Source organism: Ruditapes philippinarum, unplaced genomic scaffold, assembly GCF_026571515.1.
Source record: "Ruditapes philippinarum isolate M1 unplaced genomic scaffold, ASM2657151v2 ctg3078_1_1_1_1, whole genome shotgun sequence".
Classification (NCBI taxonomy): domain Eukaryota; kingdom Metazoa; phylum Mollusca; class Bivalvia; order Venerida; family Veneridae; genus Ruditapes; species Ruditapes philippinarum.
In genome coordinates this window covers 19288-40385 of record NW_026856934.1, presented here as the reverse complement: position 1 = coordinate 40385, position 21098 = coordinate 19288, and the positions used below count along the sequence as shown (strand labels likewise).

The 21098-nt window shown below is 33.1% G+C and overlaps 1 protein-coding gene across 1 annotated transcript in view; it reads right to left on the bottom strand.

Annotated features, from left to right (window-relative positions):
- Positions 1 to 3973: 3973 nt before the first annotated feature.
- The window catches only part of LOC132748185 (maestro heat-like repeat-containing protein family member 1), a 34931-nt gene continuing 17806 nt past the window's right edge, over positions 3974 to 21098 (bottom strand). Inside the window, exons 15-21 of the mRNA XM_060737745.1 lie at positions 19368 to 19514; positions 16426 to 16614; positions 15195 to 15350; positions 14825 to 14959; positions 10030 to 10132; positions 8438 to 8503; positions 3974 to 5682 (exon numbers count right to left, since the gene is read on the bottom strand). Coding sequence (XP_060593728.1) covers positions 5600 to 5682; positions 8438 to 8503; positions 10030 to 10132; positions 14825 to 14959; positions 15195 to 15350; positions 16426 to 16614; positions 19368 to 19514 — 879 coding nt within the window. The 3' untranslated portion in view covers positions 3974 to 5599. The remainder of the gene's footprint in view (positions 5683 to 8437; positions 8504 to 10029; positions 10133 to 14824; positions 14960 to 15194; positions 15351 to 16425; positions 16615 to 19367; positions 19515 to 21098) is intronic.

The following is a 21098-nucleotide window of genomic DNA, read 5'->3' as shown; positions in this document are numbered from 1 at the left end:
TGTTCTTACATGTAAAATGGTAAGTATTTGTATATGTTTATGAAAATATAAGCATTTAAAGTTTTGAATCAAGGTAGACAACTCTTGTCGGCCATTTTGATGCCAGGATAAACAAAGTAAGTGAATAAATCATTTCTTGAAGTATAAACCTCCTTAAAGTGTCTTATATAGTCCTAGAGCCTCAGAATGTCCTATATCATGGTCTTAATTCCTTCCTTTACCAGAAAATTATCTAAACAAATAAAATCAGCAAATATGAATGGCTGAGGCAAGTTCAGGAATCCTGGCAGGTAAGTTTTAAGAACTTTAAGGTAAGTGACTGAACAGTATTACCTCATTTGTCAATAAATTATGCCAGTTTGATGTTCAAATTGTCATAAAACATAGTTTGTTTTAAACTGATATATTCATTACAAGGTCCTCACTCCTGAGATAAACATTCACAGTCCCTTACAATATTATGAATTATTCTCCTCAAACATATCTTGGCATTGCATGAAAAAAATCAGTCAAACTGGTTGACTGGAAACATCTGTTAATATGTCCTAAAGCTACATGCCTCCAGATAGTCAAAATATTTCGATAAAATCAAACTAGAGAAAATGTACTTTAATTTTAGGAAATGTAAAAAAGATTCAAGATTCAATTAATATTTTACATGTTCTGTGCGATTAATGACTGATTTTTCAGTATTTACAACTATATTTCTACTGCGTTTCTGACGCAGTAAGGGCTAATTATGCATATATTGACCATTTTTTTGGTAATTTACGTGGGTTGTAAGTGGCATTGAAAATGTGTAAATTGCTTCTTTTTGGTTACTTCACTATATTAAACATTCAGATACAATTTCAATTTTTTTTTGAAAATTAGAATGAATCTGGAGGCGTGCTGCTTTAAGAATCTATACAACAACATCGAGAGTCTTGGTCTCCTTGTTTGGAGTCGCATTTAGTGAATTTTGCCTTTTGATGTCATGTTTTATTAGATGTGTGAAGATGGCGGCCTAGCGGCCAAGAAAATGGAAAAGTTTGTGAAAATGATTGTGAAATGTGTACGTGTTACCAAGTTGAATACCAACCCTGTTTAACGAAGGATCCGTTGGACAGAAACATGGCAGTGGACATAATCCTTCTTTATGTGTGCCCTAAGTCCAGAGTATAGTATTAAGCTCGTATGTATGTGAAACATGTTGAATGAAATTTAGCAGCAAAGGGCATCCAGGATCCACCAGTTAGCCAGAAATTGAGATAAAACCATTTATTGAGATTTGATAATGATTTTATATGATTTTTTTATTAAAAAACATATACACAAACAAGAGGCTTTACATTTATTTTACTATTAAACAATTAAAGTAAATAGTTAGTGAAATTTACATATAAAGTATTCAAATTATAAAACACAGTCGAATTTGTAGCATGACGAAATTGTACATCCGAACCGCAAACTATCCGAATGGATATACACATTATAGATCCCTTATATTTAAGTTCACTATTTTCTTGGATGTTTGTTCAAATCCAAAATAAAAAATTATTCAAACTATCAGATTCTTTCTTTTGATGACCCTTGGTTTATCGGTAATATCTGTCTTTCTGCAACCGTGTAACGCATTCTAGTTATAAACACAATGCATTCCCATTGACGTTTATTTCTTTTTCCAAACTGCCTCAAAACTCCTTTCTTAAGTTCTTGGATTTAAAAATATTTTAGTGGAGTATAACATTTAAGTGAAGAAGGATAAAAAAAATCAGTGATGTTAAATAGTTTACCTATTCAATACGAAGAAAAAATTTAAGTGTGTGTATTTAATGGGAATTAAATGAAAATTCTGTTTTGCATTTTCGATAAATTGCATAGAATTTGAAGTAATATACTTCAGTTATAAAATAGAAACAATTTACAGGGTGAATAAAAAGCTTATGAAGTTCATTCTTGAAATAAAGCTGACAAAAATAGTTGAATATATATAAGCAAGATAAATGACGTTGACCACTAGAAGAAACAGTGAGAACACGGAAAACTTTTCAGCAAGATCTATTATAACAATTAATGATAGAAGATTGATAACGTGTGATTGTGCCGTTTGCACATGTCATCGTGAAATTTTGGAAAATTAACATGTCGTTTGCACATGGCATCACGATACTTTGGCAAGTTAACGTGTCGTTTGCACACGTGATCACGATACTTTGACATATTAACATGTTGTTTGCAAGTCATCATGAAATTTTGACAAGTTAACATGTTCTTTGCACATCAAGTCAGCATGTTCCTTTGACAAGACATGATGTAAATTGCACATGTCAACATGCACAAACGACAAAATAACATTATCATTTCACAAGATAGCAAAAACAATGATCACATTAGACAGTCACGGCGTTCCATAGTATGGAAGTTCTACCACGTGTTGTAACGGTATGCACGAGTCTTGTCTGCCGAAAAAAACAAAAACAAATTGGATGGATATTATGATTGCCGACTGATAATCAAATAATACGATAAGTACCCACTGTAATTCATTTTCGTCGTTATTGTGAGACCATCACTTTCCATTGACTGAAGTCCGATATCCGTGACCGTCTTAAAGTGTATAAATCTAGATCTTAAATATTTAAATAAAATTTATCAACAGTAAAATTTTATTGGTTCCATTATTATATAGTTAATTCCCGAAAAGGTTGTAACATAGACGGTCTCTGTTATTAAATACACATGAATCATGTACGTTAACAGAATAAAATGTTCCGGAACAAAATATTAGTTTGCTATTTTAAGTTTAGCAATAATTTTGTGCATGTGCCATTCCTTTTAAGGCAATAAATAACCATATTTATTTCATACAAGCATTTTGGAAGTACATGTACTTTTTAAAAAAAATTCAAACAATAATTTGTGCATCAGATATATAGTTTTATACACAAATGTCTAATATTACACTGCACTATGGATGTATGTGTTTTAGGCTAAATGAGGGTCCATCCGCCCTTTCAGGCACTGAGAGTACGGACCCCGGACATGTCACCATTCATGTCCTTAAATGTTACTATCAACCAAAAGGTGACCTATATTCAGTATTAATTCACTGAATGATACTAAATATGTATGCAATTCGATTTTGTGATGACACTATTTTGATGCACGTGTGACCAATGAGACCATTATATGCACCATGGAGAAAAATAAACGGTCATATCTTTTGGGTGAGCTTGACTGACTGTTAAGATTATGCAACTACAACTGATACCCGACACATATTTTCCGTACGCACGACCGACAAGCATTCTTTGCAGGTTTTACAGGCAAAATTTGGAATGACATTTTAGCCAAAACAACGGTTTCTCTTTTCAATTTTGTATAATACTAATAATGAGAACATCCTAAGCTTGTGAAATATTAAATACATTACAGCGTATATAGTCAGATTCAGCAGATGATATAGTACAGATCAATTTTATTGTTTTGCCTTTTTATTTAGGGTAGCTAGCTTACGGTACGTCGGTGGTTTTACTTAGGTGCCCGTCCGTAAGGACACGGAAGGGCACCTGAGGTCTTCCTCCACCAGTAAAGCTGAACGTCGCGATATGACCTATACTGTGTTGATGTGACGTAAAACCCAAAACAAACAAACAAAACAAAAATTGAGGGTTGCTTTAGTCTTGTCTTTCTTGGCAGGTAATCTGAAGTTGGCTCATATGACTTACACTGCACTTTCTCTCACTAGTCTTTATAAATGTGTGAAGTTTCAATGGTTAAGAAATTATACTCCAGACAATATCATAAAAGGGGATAATCCCAAAACCTATGTTTATGGGAACTGCAATAGGCACTGGAAATTGTACTAAGAAGAGTTTTGGTGCACTGGTGTACTGTTCTGTTTGTGTAAAGTACATATTCCATACTGTGCTCACCTGGTCATCCATACTAGTTATTACTGAATACAAGAAACAAAAGAACAAATGCAGCATATAGTGTATATGTTTATTGCACAGATTTTGGCTGGTTTCTGACAAGCCACATAAATAAAACATAACTGATCATTGTTACATATTAAGCATTTTGCCAAATTATCAGTAATGGGGGTGTTGCATATATACTTGTATAGTCATATGAAGATATAGAAATATCTATATATATAAAAACTGTCCATTGCATAAAACATATAATAATAAAACATATAACTGATTTGCTGACTCATTCATGACACACAATACTACAATAACTCTGAAATAACTTCTCCAGTTTTTGTATATAATTTTATTCTATGTACTGTTACTTAATAGTATCTGAGATACCTATTGTAAATTCAAACAAAGTTTATTATACTTCCATTAATTTTGTCAGAAAAGCACTAAAAAGAACTTAAAAAATGCATACACATCTTAATTATGTACATTCACCCTACCAGATTCATATAGATATAGATGAATCATTACCATGTTTAACACATTGTTCTTGACATAAAATATATATTATAAATTACTGGGAAGATGAATCCATCTTCCACACAAGAGATAAATATGAAAGAGAAATATTCTGTTTATTTTATTACTAAATGATATGTAGTTAGAATGCAAAATTAGCAAAAATAAAAACCAGAAAAAATATAGACAACTTCTCTATACATGAAATATAAAGTCTGAACATGCAAACGAAATAAAGACATCCATTATTTTTTCCAGTCATCTATATTTTACAGTCAAATATTCAAAATGTAGCAATTGTAGACAAGACTTAAGGATGTAAAGATAATTTATGTTAAAAATTGTATTCACATAGTCATGCCCAAGAAACAAGAAATATTCAACAACAAAATCATATACAACATGTACTTAAAGTTTAATACAACAGTATCAGATGATTTACACATTTTATATTTAAATAATGAATAAACTTTATAATAATAACATTGTTTTATAATCACAGACTAGAGGATAGACATGATATTATAATGTCATAAATCATCTACAATAACTTACACAAGTTGTTCAACTATTTCATTTATTCTGTATCTATAAACCATGTCACAATATAAATCATTCACACCTTATTATTTACCATTTTGTAAATCACAATATTTTGTTTTAGTAATAACTGTATTACATGTAATTTAATTAACTTGTCTTTTCCTAATATATGGAACAAAAATATGATGATAACATTAATTTTGTAATTTGTTGTATACATGTATATTAATATAATTATATCATAATGTCTTACATTTTACATACATTCTGTAAATACACTACCTAAACAGCTATCAATAAACAATAAAATATAAATATCACTCAATAGCACTTATAATTTCTACTTATAAAGCAACTAATATATAAAGAGTTTATAATGTCATTCAAAACTTAAAATAAATAACACTAAAGAAACATCTTCTATACACAAGACATAAACAATTATATGGTCCCTTATCAAATTCATGTTTATATTTCCTATGATTTTGTCTTAATTTATCAAAGAAGAAGAAATTTGCTTTAAGCAGTATAGTATTGTTATACACTATCTATATGTCATTGTTGTTACACACCATGTAATACTCACTACAGTAACTATATCATAGTGTACATATATTTGACTGTAATTAGTATTTATCTAGTAGACTCATGGCTTCAGCAGCAGCAGATCTCACAGCTGGTGTTGGATCTTTTAACAGTAATATCAATGCTGAAATAAAAAAACCAGATTTATCCTTCAAATCAGTGACATATTCTCTTTCTGGTATACCAGATAGGATTTTCTAGTGTTTACACATTGACTATCTTTCTGGTATACCAGTGTTTAAACATTGACTGTCTTTCTGGTATACCAGTGTTTACACATTGTCTATTTGGTATTCCAGTGTTTACACATTGACTGTCTTTCTGGTATACCAGTGTTTACACATTGTCTATTTGGTATTCCAGTGTTTACACATTGACTGTCTTTCTGGTATACCAGTGTTTAAACATTGACTGTCTTTCTGGTATACCAGTGTTTACACATTGACTGTCCTTCTGGTATACCAGTGTTTACACATTGACTGTCCTTCTGGTATACCAGTGTTTACACATTGACTGTCCTTCTGGTATACCAGTGTTTACACATTGACTGTCCTTCTGGTATACCAGTGTTTACACATTGTTTATTTGGTATTCCCGTGTTTACACATTGCCTATTTGGTATTCCAGTGTTTACTCATTGACTGTCTTTCTGATATACCAGTGTTTACACATTGTCTATTTGGTATTCCAGTGTTTACACATTGACTGTCTTTCTGGTATACCAGTGTTTACATTTTGACTGTCTTTCTGATATACCAGTGTTTACACATTGTCTATTTGGTATTCCAGTGTTTACACATTGACTGTCTTTCTGATATACCAGTGTTTACACATTGTCTATTTGGTATTCCAGTGTTTAAACATTGACTGTCTTTCTGGTATACCAGTGTTTACACATTGTCTATTTGGTATTCCAGTGTTTACACATTGACTGTCTTTCTGATATACCAGTGTTTACACATTGACTGTCTTTCTGGTATACCAGTGTTTACACATTGACTGACTTTCTGGTATACCAGTGTTTACACATTGACTGTTTTTCTGGTATACCAGTGTTTACACATTGTCTATTTGGTATTCCAGTGTTTACAAATTGACTGTCTTTCTGGTATACCAGTGTTTACACATTGTCTAGTTGGTATACGAGTGTTTACACATTGACTGTCTTTCTGGTATACCAGTGTTTACACATTGTCTAGTTGGTATACGAGTGTTTACACATTGACTGTCTTTCTGATATACCAGTGTTAACACATTGGCTGTCTTTCTGGTATACCAGTGTTTACACATTGACTGTCTTTCTGGTATACCAGTGTTTACACATTGACTGTCTTTCTGGTATACCAGTGTTTACACATTGACTGTCTTTCTGGTATACCAGTGTTTACACATTGTCTGTTTTTCTGGTATACCAGTGTTTACATATTGACTGTCTTTCTGATATACCAGTGTTAACACATTGACTGTCTTTCTGGTATACCAGTGTTTACACATTGACTGTCTTTCTGGTATACCAGTGTTTACACATTGACTGTCTTTCTGGTATTCCAGTGTTTACACATTGACTGTTTTTCTGGTATACCAGTGTTTACACATTGTCTATTTGGTATTCCAGTGTTTACAAATTGACTGTTTTTCTGGTATACCAGTGTTTACACATTGTCTAGTTGGTATTCCAGTGTTTACAAATTGACTGTCTTTCTGGTATACCAGTGTTTACACATTGTCTATTTGGTATTCCAGTGTTAACACATTGACTGTCTTTCTGGTATTCCAGTGTTTACACATTGACTGTCTTTCTAGTATACCAGTGTTTTCACATTGTCTATTTGGTATTCAAGTGTTAACACATTGTCTTTCTGGTATACCAGACAGGATATCTCAGCAGTCAATGAATTTAAGATTTTGAATTTACTAGCCTGAATTCGAGTTTTGAATTTATTCTACTTTATATTTAACTTAATTTTTTTTCAATTTTCACTGGCTAGAACTTATTTTTACTGGCCATGGGCCACCAGGCCAGTGCTAACTTCAATGACTGTATCTAGTGTTTAAACCAATGCTAGAAAAACTTTTCCATTACCGTAAAGTCCAATGGAATCAAATGTCATTAATTTGGTACCTTTTATGAATGAATTGCATGCTTAGAATGACATCATTTTGCCATTACAAATAAAGTTGTTAACTTATACACTACTTCAAGAAATAGATATTCTCTGTGCTTGATAGTATGTAAAAATTTCTAAGTTCATAAAGGCCATAGTTCCGTCAAAATCCATGTTAGAGTAATAGACAGTGATCCTCCTTTTATGATTTCAAATAGTTTGTAAATTTTCATCCCATTCCCTTCAGTACAATTGGAGACACCAACTTGCATGCAAAAACTTAACCAAAGTGTGACATCAAAACCAGGCTGAGTACAATAGCTCCCCCTATTCTTTGAACATTAGAGCTAAAAAGTATCAGTTCATGTAATTTCTTTAAGGAATATGATTTATATGTAAAATGCAAGAAAAAGAATAAAACACCTGTTGTCATTACAGACCAGAATATCTGGCTCTTGGTAACTGTTTGGAAAATACTCAGAAAAGCCTTGTTACCCTCTGAAACAGTTACCAATGAGCCAAAAATTCTGGTTTGTACTGGCAGCTGGTGTAAAGTTATTATAGTCTGATACAAATAAAACTTTCAGCATGTAACCTTACATTTTTTTGGTAAATGCGAACAAAAAAATGAATTATAATATTACTATATAGATTTATCCATGTCTTTAAATATATTTAAAATTGCTTATTTTATTTTTCTTTGAACAAAAAACAACTTCTGTAGAGATCTACTGCTAATCATTGAGCATTTTTAAGATAAGAAAACATATTTACCAGCACAGACATGCTCCTTGGAAATAACACTTTGCTTTTCTTCCGGCAAGTTACCAAGAAGAAAACCTTAAAACAAACAACAACAATATTTATACTTGGTTGTTTTTCTGTACCTGTTCCCAGTAACATGGGCAAAAATATTTTTATATTATAGGACAACAACTTTGTTATTAGGAATATTTACAATATCAAAACAACAACAATAACAACACACAAACAGGTTTAATCGCAGGTTATTCTAACTAGGAAATTTTACAAAGGACAAAAGAATCAATTTCTGCTTACAAAGACATGTAAACAGTACTGTTATTTATCACATAGTGACCTTCCACCATTAAGTGCTTACCTGTAAACATTTCTGACTTACATAACAACTTCTACCATTATCAAGTGCTTACCTGTAAACACTTCTGACTTACATAACAACTTCTACCATTACCAAGTGCTTACCTGTAAACACTTTCTGACTTACATAACAACTTCTACCATTATCAAGTGCTTACCTGTAAACACTTCTGACTTACATAACAACTTCTACCATTACCAAGTGCTTACCTGTAAACACTTTCTGACTTACATAACAACTTCTACCATTATCACTTACCTGTAAACACTTCTGACTTACATAACAACATCTACCATTACCAAGTGCTTACCTGTAAACACTTCTGACTTACATAACAACTTCTACCATTATCAAGTGCTTACCTGTAAACACTTCTGACTTACATAACAACTTCTACCATTATCAAGTGCTTACCTGTAAACACTTCTGACTTACATAACAACTTCTACCATTATCAAGTGCTTACCTGTAAACACTTCTGACTTACATAACAACTTCTACCATTATCAAGTGCTTACCTGTAAACACTTCTGACTAACATAACAACTTCTACCATTATCAAGTGCTTACCTGTAAACACTTTCTGACTTACATAACAACTTCTACCATTATCACTTACCTGTAAACACTTCTGACTTACATAACAACATCTACCATTACCAAGTGCTTACCTGTAAACACTTCTGACTTACATAACAACTTCTACCATTATCAAGTGCTTACCTGTAAACACTTCTGACTTACATAACAACTTCTACCATTATCAAGTGCTTACCTGTAAACACTTCTGACTTACATAACAACTTCTACCATTATCAAGTGCTTACCTGTAAACACTTCTGACTTACATAACAACTTCTACCATTATCAAGTGCTTACCTGTAAACACTTCTGACTTACATAACAACTTCTACCATTATCAAGTGCTTACCTGTAAACACTTCTGACTTACATAACAACTTCTACCATTATCAAGTGCTTACCTGTAAACACTTCTGACTTACATAACAACTTCTACCATTACCAAGTGCTTACCTGTAAACACTTCTGACTTACATAACAACTTCTACCATTACCAAGTGCTTACCTGTAAACACTTTCTGACTTACATAACAACTTATACCATTACCAAGTGCTTACCTGTAAACACTTTCTGACTTACATAACAACGTCTACCATTATCAAGCATTTATTTTTGAAACACTTCTGTATTATTTAGTGACTATTATTAATAGCAAGTGCTTACCTGTAAACAGTGCAGCATTACTCTTTATCTCGGACCACATACTCTTGTAAAATGATACACAGCCCATCACATAAAAGTTCACCTTTTCTGGGAAATCTTGGATCTTAATATAGCAAACACAATGTAATAATCACATTTGTCATTTTTATATTTGCTTATTATAAATTCAACAACATCTTTATAATGATTTTACATGAAAGTTATGTCACTAAACACAAAACATTGTCAGTAAAACAGGGCACTTGATTATTCTCTGTGCTAGATAGTAAAACAAGAACCTGGATAATGTAAGAATTAACAAAAAGGAAGATTATACATAGTTATGGACTTGGCTTGAACAATGACCTCCAAATATGATCCTTAGGACATGTATACAATTTCAATAATTTCAGTTGTTTTGAAGACAGATGATGCATGTTAAATTTTAACCTAATTTCTTCTTAGTTCACAAGGACCATGATCCGGGCAAAATGTCAGAGTTATGGGCCTTAAACAGTGACATCCAGTTATGCTCATAAAGACATGTCTCATATTTATTCAAAGGAATATGATTCAGTAGTTTTGAATATTGATGTGGCATGCAAAGCATAAACCAAGAACTTTCTGAAGTTATTCAGCCAAAATGTATGCATGTAAGGCCTTGGATAGTGATCTTAAGTTTCAAATGAGTATTATTTGAAAACCTTATGTACTTTTTTTTATGAAAAATAAGAAGTGTTAAAAGGAAACAAATACAAGTATATGGAAATGAATTAAAACCAACAAACAATCTGCTGAGAAAAAAAACAAGAGTCACAGACATGCTGGTACCATAATTGATTTTTTTTATTCCTAAAGTCAAACACATCATAGGATGGAAACTGTAGTATAGAATACTCAAATAAAACATTATTTTATATTTAACCTTAATGTTCAACGTCATTCAAAGGTCAGTAAAATTTGAATTCATCAGAAGTCAAGGTTAATTAAAGGTCTAAGTCATATAAAAAAAAATGCAACAAGTCAGTTTTGTCATGCGTTCTTTTGCCCAAGTATAAATCAAATCAGAAAATAAATAAAATATTATGTCAATTTAAGCAAATTTCAATAATTTGACCTTGACCATCAAGGACATATTCAAATTATTGAACATACTGGTTTGAAATTGTCATAAGAGTTTTTTGTTCTAGTATAAATTTAAGCCTTTAATAAATAATAAAGTTCTGATAGTCTAAGCTAAATTCAATGCTTGATCAAGACCAGTTATAGGTTAAAGTCATATTTGACAGTCTATTATAAGTGTTCTTTGTTTGTTTGTTTGATTGGGTTTTACGTCACACCGACACAGAATAGGTCATATGGTATTGTTCCAGCTTTACTTAGTGTCCTTTGTCCAAGTATTAATCAAATCCATAAATAAAAGCAAAGTAATAGCCAACTGTAGCAAATTGCACTTATTTGACCTTTACTATAAAAGACAAATTTAGGTCAAAGCCCAGTTTACAAATTTCTTTTTAAATGTCTTGTCAAATGAATTTTTGTGCACAATAGTTAAGTTAAAGCAACTAGAAATGTGTCCATAGGACACGGGTGCCCCCAAACGCCACTGTTCTGTCAATCTTATGACTCTAGGTCAAATATTTTTTGGACTACATGTGTCACAACTAAAAATCTTTTACTATAAGTGAAGGACAAGAACTTTACATACATTGTATACTGAATAAATCCACAAGCAAACCCCAAGGTGCAAAAGTACATATGCTGACAAACATTCTTGTAACTTTCAGGCCTACAAGTCAAATACTTTTTGAGCTATGCATGAACAAGTTGAAAATTGCAAATTTATACTACTATAAGTCAAGGGCAATAACTCTAACAAAACTGAAAAAAAAATCCACATGTAAAGTCCCAGGTGCATAGCTTCACTGTGATGTTGATCATTATACCTGTAATTTAGTGATGTTGATCATTATTCCTGTTGGTTGATTCGAACTCAAGCACTCAAGGAACAAATAACACAACATAATGAAACGGTTTTTACTAAGTCAAGGGCAATAACTCTACAAATACTGGGTAAATCCAAAAGCAAAACCCAAAGTGCACAACTACATATGCTGAGCAACATTCCCGTAAGGTTTCATGACTCTATGTCAAATCCTTTTTGAGTTACATGCGACACATGTTGAAAATTGCAAAAAATTTCTAAGTCAAGGGCAATAACTCTAAAAATACTAAATAAATCCAGACAAAAATACCCAGGTGCACAACTGCACATGCTGATCAACATTCCTGTAAAGTTTCATGACTCTAGGTCGAATACTTTTTGAGTTACGTGCGACACAAGTTTAAAATTGCAACCTTTTACTAAGTCAAGGGCAATAACTCTAAAAATAATAAATAAACCCATACAAAAATACCCAGGTGCACAACTACACATGCTGATCAACATTCCTGTAAAGTTTCATGACTCTAGGTCAAATACTTTTTTGAGTTACGTGTGACACAAGTAAAAAATTGCAAATTTTTACTAAGTCAAGGGCAATAACTCTAACAAGAGGGCCATGATGGCCCTGAGGTCGCTCACCTGTATAGAGCCCCCCCCCCCCCCGGCCCAATTTTTACCCAAGGGCTTTTATTTGAACAGACTTGGTAGACACCCATAGGAAGTTGTTTCATGCAAAACATCTAAGTTCTAGCTCATTGGGTTTTTTAAAAGAAGATTTTTTAAGTTTTTACTATACACATATAGTTAAAAACAATGACACCCCTAGGGCGGGGCCAGTTTTGACCCCTGGGCTTTAATTTGAACAAACTTTGTAAATACTCACTAGAAGATGTTTCATGCTTAATATCTAAACTCTAGCTTTTTGGGTTTTTTCAAAGAAGATTTTAAGTTTTTGCTAAACACATATAAGGAAAATCAATGACCACCGTGGCGGGGCCAATTTTGACCCCAGGGCTTTTATTTGAAGAAACTTGGTAGACACTCATTAGAACATGTTTCATGCTAAATATCTTAGCTCTAGCTCTTTGGGTTCTTTAAAAGAAGATTTTTTAAGTTTTTACTATATGCATATAGGGAAAATCAATGACCCCCTGGGGCGGGGTCAATTTTGACCCCAGGGCTTTTATTTGAACAAACTTGGTAGACATTCACTAGAAGATGTTTCATGCCAAATATCTAAGCTCTAGCTCTTATGGTTTCTTTAAAAAGAAGATTTTTTAAGTTTTTACTATATGCATATAGGGAAAATCAATGACCCCCGGGGCGGGCCAATTTTGACCCCAGGGCTTTAATTTGAACAAACTTGGTAGACACTCACTAGAAGATGTTTCATGCTTAATATCTTAGCTCTAGCTCTTTGGGTTCTTTAAAAAGAAGATTTTTTAAGTTTTTACTATATGCATATAGGGAAAATCAATGACCCCCTGGGGCGGGGCCAATTTTGACCCCAGGGCTTTTATTTGAACAAACTTGGTAGACATTCACTAGAAGATGTTTCATGTTAAATATCTAAGCTCTAGCTCTTACGGTTCTTTAAAAGAAGATTTTTTTAAGTTTTTACTATATGCATATTGGGAAAATCAATGACCCCCAGGGGCGGGGCCAATTTTGACCCCAGGGCTTTTATTTGAACAAACTTGGTAGACATTCACTAGAAGATGTTTCATGTTAAATATCTAAGCTCTAGCTCTTACGGTTCTTTAAAAGAAGATTTTTTTAAGTTTTTACTATATGCATATAGGGAAAATCAATGACCCCCAGGGGCGGGGCCAATTTTGACCCCAGGGCTTTTATTTGAACAAACTTGGTAGACACCTTTTAGAACATGTTTCATGCTAGCTCTAGCTCATATGGTTTTTTTCAAAGAAGATATTTAAAGTTTTTTCTTTGGTTGCCATGGCAACCAGAGTTCTGCATGGAATTAAATTCTTTGAACAATTTTTAAAGGTGACCACCAAAGGAACATTCCTGTGAAGTTTGGATGAAATTGGCTCAGTGGTTTATGAGGAGATGTCATTTAAAGCAAAAGTTTACGGACGGACGGACGCCGGACGGACGGACGCCGGACGAAAAGCGATCACAAAAGCTCACCCTGTCACTTTGTGACAGGTGAGCTAAAAATACTGAATAAATCCACACGAAAATACCCAGGTGCACAACTTCACATGCTGATCAACATTGCTGTTAAGTTTCATGACTCTAGGTCAAATACTTTTTCAGTTACGTGTGACACAAAAGAGAACGGACGGACGGACAGACAAGGGTAAATCTAAATGCCGCCCCTTAAAGTGGGGGCACAATTATAGCATATAAGAGTGAAATTACAATAATTTGATTGCTGAGGTAATTTATAAGTCAAGGTCAAATTGAGTTTGATCTTCTTCAAAACATTGTCCATAAGGTAGTTGTGCTTAAGTATGAAGACTGTCAATTATAGGAAATATCAAGCAAAATTCAATAATTTCACCTGCATTGTCAAGGTCATTATTGAGTGAAGGCAATAATCAACTTGGTTTTGAAGGTCTTGTCCAAAGGGTTTTTTGGTTCAAGTATGCAGACAATCCCTTACGAAATAAAAAAAGATATGACCAAGATGATAGTTTCTAGAAGCAATGGCAATAACAACCTGACTGAAGCAATATGCCAAGATCTTTCTTCAAAAAAGTTGAGCTAAAAATAAACTGAACTATTGTAAGCTGCCAATGGCATGCTTGATTGAGAAGGTTAATTCTCCCTTTTCTGCAATTAGTTTGGATCACATGGAAACACTGCATTTTAAAAGTATTTAAAAGCATCATTATCTAGACTTACAATAAGTTTGGAAAGATCATTCATAAACTCTCCATAATGAAGGTTAGCATCATCTAGTAGAAGTTTCTGGAACATTGTGTTGATTGGATCGGACCCTATTAGACCGCCTATCTTTCTTAATGAATACTTGCATGCCTGAAAAAATGACAAATGTACAATCAAATCTAATTGTGTAGAAATAGATAAAATATTAATATTTTCTTACATTTTTCTCTAGCAATTTAAATTACAATCTCACCTACCATCAACATATGCCAATCTTATAACCAGATTTTCATTCAGAAAACCTGGACCTTACATGTCAAGAATCCTTATGTTTTATTTATTATATCTAAACATATCTCATAAAAATGAACTTTAAAATATTTACCTTTTTCACCTCAACATCTGGGTCATTGAGATGTAGTAGAAGACTAACAAAGTTACTGTGTATTTGCTCCAAGAATGGCTGTTTTGATGGACCATCCCCAAACTCTGACAAGTTCCCAAACAGTATGAAAGACTGGGCTCGCACATTTGCCTTATCCTGAGTTATAATCATGAACAAGTTATAAAAAAATTACTAGACTTTACCTAACCTATACGTATTCAAAATGTAAACAAACAATTAGTCAGACTGACATTAAAGCAGCAAGCTTCCAAAGATAACAGAAAAACTAATATTTCAAAATCCCTCTTCAAAAACATTATATAGTTGAAAGAAATTGAAATGATACTTTTAAATGTTCATATTTAAACATTTTTTCACTGAAAACAGACAGTTCAAATTTTCCTCAAACAGGATATACCTTCTTTTATTACTATACAATTCTTTTATCCATTTATTTTTTAGTATGACATGATGCAACAAGACAATATTACAACCTGTCATCCAGAACGCATGGAATCCGAAACCGTATCAAACACAAACAAATAAATGTTTTGGTTTTGGTATTTGCAGTAATTTGTTTGACAAACATTATTGGCACAAACATTATAACTGATTGATTATATAATAAATTATACGATGACCAGTATATCAAGGGAAAATTAATATATGACCCCCTGCTTATCAGATCCAGGCCTTTTTCTGAACAACTTTTGTGACATGTGACCATGTTGAATAAATTATCTCTCTTATCTATATTGGCTACTGCCTAAATAACGTAGCAGATTATGCAAAGGAGAAACATGATATTGTTAAGAACTCTATTGTTCTCTTTTGTTCTGTTTACAGTTAGATGTCCCCCTATCCTTATTTGGGAGTGCAAACAGACGGACAGACAACGGATGGCCAGACGCCGGACGTATTGTGATCACAAAATCTAAACTTGGCTACTCTATTGTTCTATTTACTGTTCTTTTTAGAAAAACCACATAACAGCTTTGAACGGAATGAATGCAATCAAAGAGAAAGCACAGTTATATAGGAACCACAGTTATAGTCCGTACCTTACTGGCAGGTGTATTGCCATGTAAGAGGCGGAACCATTTTCTAAGAACAACATTTCTATAAATTTACCTCAATACTGATGTTTGGGTATAAAGAAGTAGACCCAAGTTTCATCACAAGTAAGCTAATTGTCTACCATAATGTTTGTGTTAAACTTATAAAAGTGTACCTTTTCAAAGCATGGTCTGATTCTAAGTGCTACATTTATAAGTATGGCACGAATATGACTCTCATCAATCTCAGTGAGGACACGTGACAATCCACTCATTGATTCTACTGTAATATCATCTTCAGGATCTTCCTTGTCATCCATTCCTGCCATCATAGCTGATAACACAGTTGTAGAATAATGCTGAACCTGTATCACACATATAAAACATACAAATAACATACCCCCCTAGCAGGGTCCAGTATAGACCCCCCTAGCAGGGCCCAGTAGAGACCCCCCTAGCAGGGTCCAGTATAGACCCCCCTAGCAGGGTCCAGTAGAGACCCCCCTAGCAGGGCCCAGTAGAGACCCCCCTAGCAGGTCCCAGTAGAGACCCCCCTAGCAGGGCCCAGTAGAGACCCCCCTAGCAGGGCTCAGTAGAGACCCCCCTAGCAGGGCCCAGGAGAGAAAACATCAACTTTGACTTACCACAAAATATGGTTAAAAGTGTTAACAAAGCAAATACTTGTTTAATATTCTCAAACTCTGCAATTAAAAAAATCTACAAATTCTTATTGGATATTAAGATATATGAGTAATTCTAGATTTAAGCCCAATAATTATTGCATGTAATGAATTCAAATACAAACTTTATCACACACCTGTGCCGCCTTTGTGACTTCGTAAAAATGGTATTGCACGGCAATGCATATATTTTGATGCGACGTCATTTGCTTGTAAAAACATGCTAAATGTAAGCGTTATACTATAGGCATGTTATTCTTTTGCACTGAAAACAGCCTTTATTTTAGGTATGTGTTAAGCAGAATTTTATACGAGGTATGATCAAGAAGTTTTAAGCCCCTATATACTTCTAGCCACTACACTGACATTTACACACGATACGTTGATACCAATATTATTGAAGATTACTGACCGAGTTACACGCGGTTTTACATAGATTAAGTAACATAAAACACACTTTCATCAGTAGAGGGGTGTGTCATTTAGACAATATGGAGAAAGTTGAAACCAGAGCCGTACCTCTGAAAACCAGTACCTCTGTAAGAAAGGGATGTCCCCCCCGCTAGATGGGTCCCCAGACAGATGACTGACAACCAGAAACGGACCAGGCTTGACATTTCAAAATATCTTTTGTCTTGCTACATGGATGAACCTGATTTTATCTACCGGATCGTAACTCAGGATGAAAAATGAGTCCATCAATTTGATCCAGAATAAAAAAAAACAACAGAGCATGCAGTGGAAGCACCCTGGCTCACCCCCCTCCAAAGAAATTCAAGAGGGTGCCATTAACAGGGAAGATGATGGCTTCAATTTTTTGGGGTATATAGTAAGGGAATAATCATGATTGACTATCTTGAGCAAGGTTGTACCATAAATGGTATGTACTATGCAGACAAAATTGAGACGTCTGCATCAAGAAATTGCGTGTAAAAGGAGGGGCAAACTGACTCCAGACGTTCTGCTCCTGCATGACAATGCGCCAGCTCACACATCCCATGTTGCGATGGCTGCTACAACTGACTGCGGCTTTGAAATTCTTACCCATCCCGGATATTCTCTGTTTATCCGGATATCTCTCTGACTTCTACCTGTTTCGGAAACTGAAAACCAAGCTTCATGGTAGACGTTTTGGAAGCAATGAAGGTGCCATGGAGCAGTCAATGAGTTCTTTTAGGACCACAATAGAGAGACCAAAATAGAGAGTTTTATTTAGAGGGCAATTATATTGACCATTAGTTGGGTTCTCTGACTACTAGAAGTACATCGGGCCAACAACTTTTTGATCAATCCTCGTATTTGTGTAGGTTTATTACTGATTTTATAGAACTCTGATATATGTATATTGCAATAGACGTTAAATCTTTTTTTTGTATTCCAATTTCTATAAAGTATCATAATTATCATTTTTGCAAAGTTATTTTAAGTATCAACATTTTTGTACATAGTATTTTGTCATTTATGAAACAATGTAATTCTAGAGATGCAAACTAACAAAATTCTTTGAGCAATCAATGAATAAGCATTATGTTTATGCTTACAGATATTAACATACTTACTGACAAAGGATATGTTTGTTTTTTTCTTAATTCTTCATTTAGGACAACAGAAATTGGCACAAACTAGCACTTCTGATATTAATGAAGGGTTTACTTATATAACTGAAAGTTTCATATCCATTTTTATTTTTAGCAAGATCTCTGAAATACACTGACATAAAATGTTGCTAATATAGAATGCTTCAAGCATATACATGTGTAGTGTTAACTTCTTTGAAATTTGATCAATGATGATATCATAATGTATTGCTTTGTGAGTTACTACAGTCTTACATGAAAATGTTAGCACAAATTATTTATCATTTTAGCGCAAGACTGTAGTAACTACACAGTTACTACAGTCTTGCGTTGAAATGATATAAAAATTTGATGTCTTTTTCAGTGCAAAACTGTCGTAACTCAAGTTACAACAGTTTTGCAGAAAAATATTTTTATCTGTTGAGTTACTACATTAGAGTATTTATAAAAAATTTATGAAATGAAGTAAAATAAAAACAAAAAAATTACCACATTATGTAAAACATCAAATAATACAGGAAATTCAAAAAAAGTCATTTTCATAAAAAATTGTTATTACTACATTCTTGCACTAAACCCTCAATATGGTCCTCTATGTGTCATCAAACTAGCTTTTGTTCTACTTGGTTATGGTAGAACCCAGATTTCATCAGATTGATTGAATGACAAACAGATTAAAAATTTAAATAATAAGTATCATTGACCTAGCAATTGTAGTGACTGTATCTAACATATAAGGAAAGTGAAATTATTATCATTTCATCATTACCAAGTTTTCAGAGAAAACAACATTACAATATACATCATTACCATGTTTAAAACAATCCCTAATAAACTATTGTTTATATATATATATATTACCTGAGTTTTGCCAATGCTGGCAACATTACCGAGTCCACGTATACACATCTGTCTGACAACATGAGAGGAATCTACCAAACGTCCTAATAAACTGTTCATGATAAGCTCTATCAAATTATCATCTCCCATACATTTCTGATTTACAAGCTGAAATATTACATATCAGTATAAATAATTAATGATAACTGATAATGCCAATTTAACATTTAATGAATGCATTTGCCTTCTTTTATTATGAACACAATACTGTCCATTGTTTTTTTACAGGGAATGAAATAAAACAAGAACTATCATTGTACAGTGTAACTTCAGAAAACCGAACACCTGTTGGACTAGCCAAAAAGTTCGGAATTTGGAAGTTTCCGGAATTAAGAAGTTCGGAATTATCTGAACAAGTAGAAACATTAGGTTAACATTGAATATCAGATGAAAAATATAGGAAGCTCATTAGGTTCATAAAATGGCAAAATTAAAGCACTTTTAAGAAGTTGTAACTACATTGTATATTGAACTTCAGTATCACCTATAACTGAATTTGTTGATACAAAAGCATAATTTCATGTTGTACTAGCTATGACTAATCTGTATTTTTTTGGTTTCATCAAAATATACTTCTCATTTTTTGTTTTTCACACTTTAATCAAGTGCTTTACTTGCTTGATAGGTTGTGATTGTAATAGGTGTCAAGATAAATGGTTTCTGCTAATTCGAAGATACTGACATTTTAAAGGTTTTAAAATCTCAATTATGATATTCTGTCAAACATTTTTTCAATGTCCGAATTTTGGAAGTAAATTTGAATTGATATAACCCAAATTTTACCCGAAAATCGTTCGGAATTCAGAATTTAGAAGTTCTGGAATACAGAGGTATTTATTATATAGAAAACAGGCGAAATTTCTGGGCCCTGAAAAAATGTTCGGATTTCAGAAGTTTCAGGATTTTAGAAGTTTCCAGATTCTAGAAGTTCCGGAATTCAGAAGTTACACTGTATGTGATAAATACCCATAAACTACTTTTATTCTTGTAACATAAGCCACCACAAACAGGGACCAAAGCTGACTTTTTCTTATCATCAAATGCTTAAACATTGAGACGAGTTACATTTAGCAAACTTGTCTGTCAAAGCCCAAGGTCAAACTGAATAACTTGATTTGAGAATTGGGCTCTGAATGTTTGTCCAAGTAAAACCAAAATATGCCTATAAATGACAAAGCTGTAGAATTTTTTTTTTATTTAAAAGACACCTTAAAAATCATTCCAAGTTTAAATCATATTATCTTCAGCCAGATATTGATTGTATCTAAGCATACATTACTAAGTTTTTCATCCATGGTGGTGGTGAGTCCAAATATAAATCAAGATAAGTCTATTTATAACAAAATTATGGTTGTTTTCAGCAAAATTCAATTATTTGGCCTTAACTTCAAAGCTTATTGTAAGTTTCAGGTCATACCTGAATTACTCAACATTAAAACTGACCAAGTATTAATCAAATCTGATCAGTAAAAAAAAACTAATTTGGCATGTATTGAATTAGATATCTACTTCAAAACTGGGAGAAAGCAGTCTGAAAACATGCGATACTACTGTAAAACACTTATTTTTCGCGAGAACCTTATTTCGCGAATTTGAGGCAAAATGTCCAAAATAATTATTTCGCGTCAACATGAATTCGCGTCTTCCCGAAAAATGTGAAACCGGAAACCCGATGTCATTCAGATATTTTCT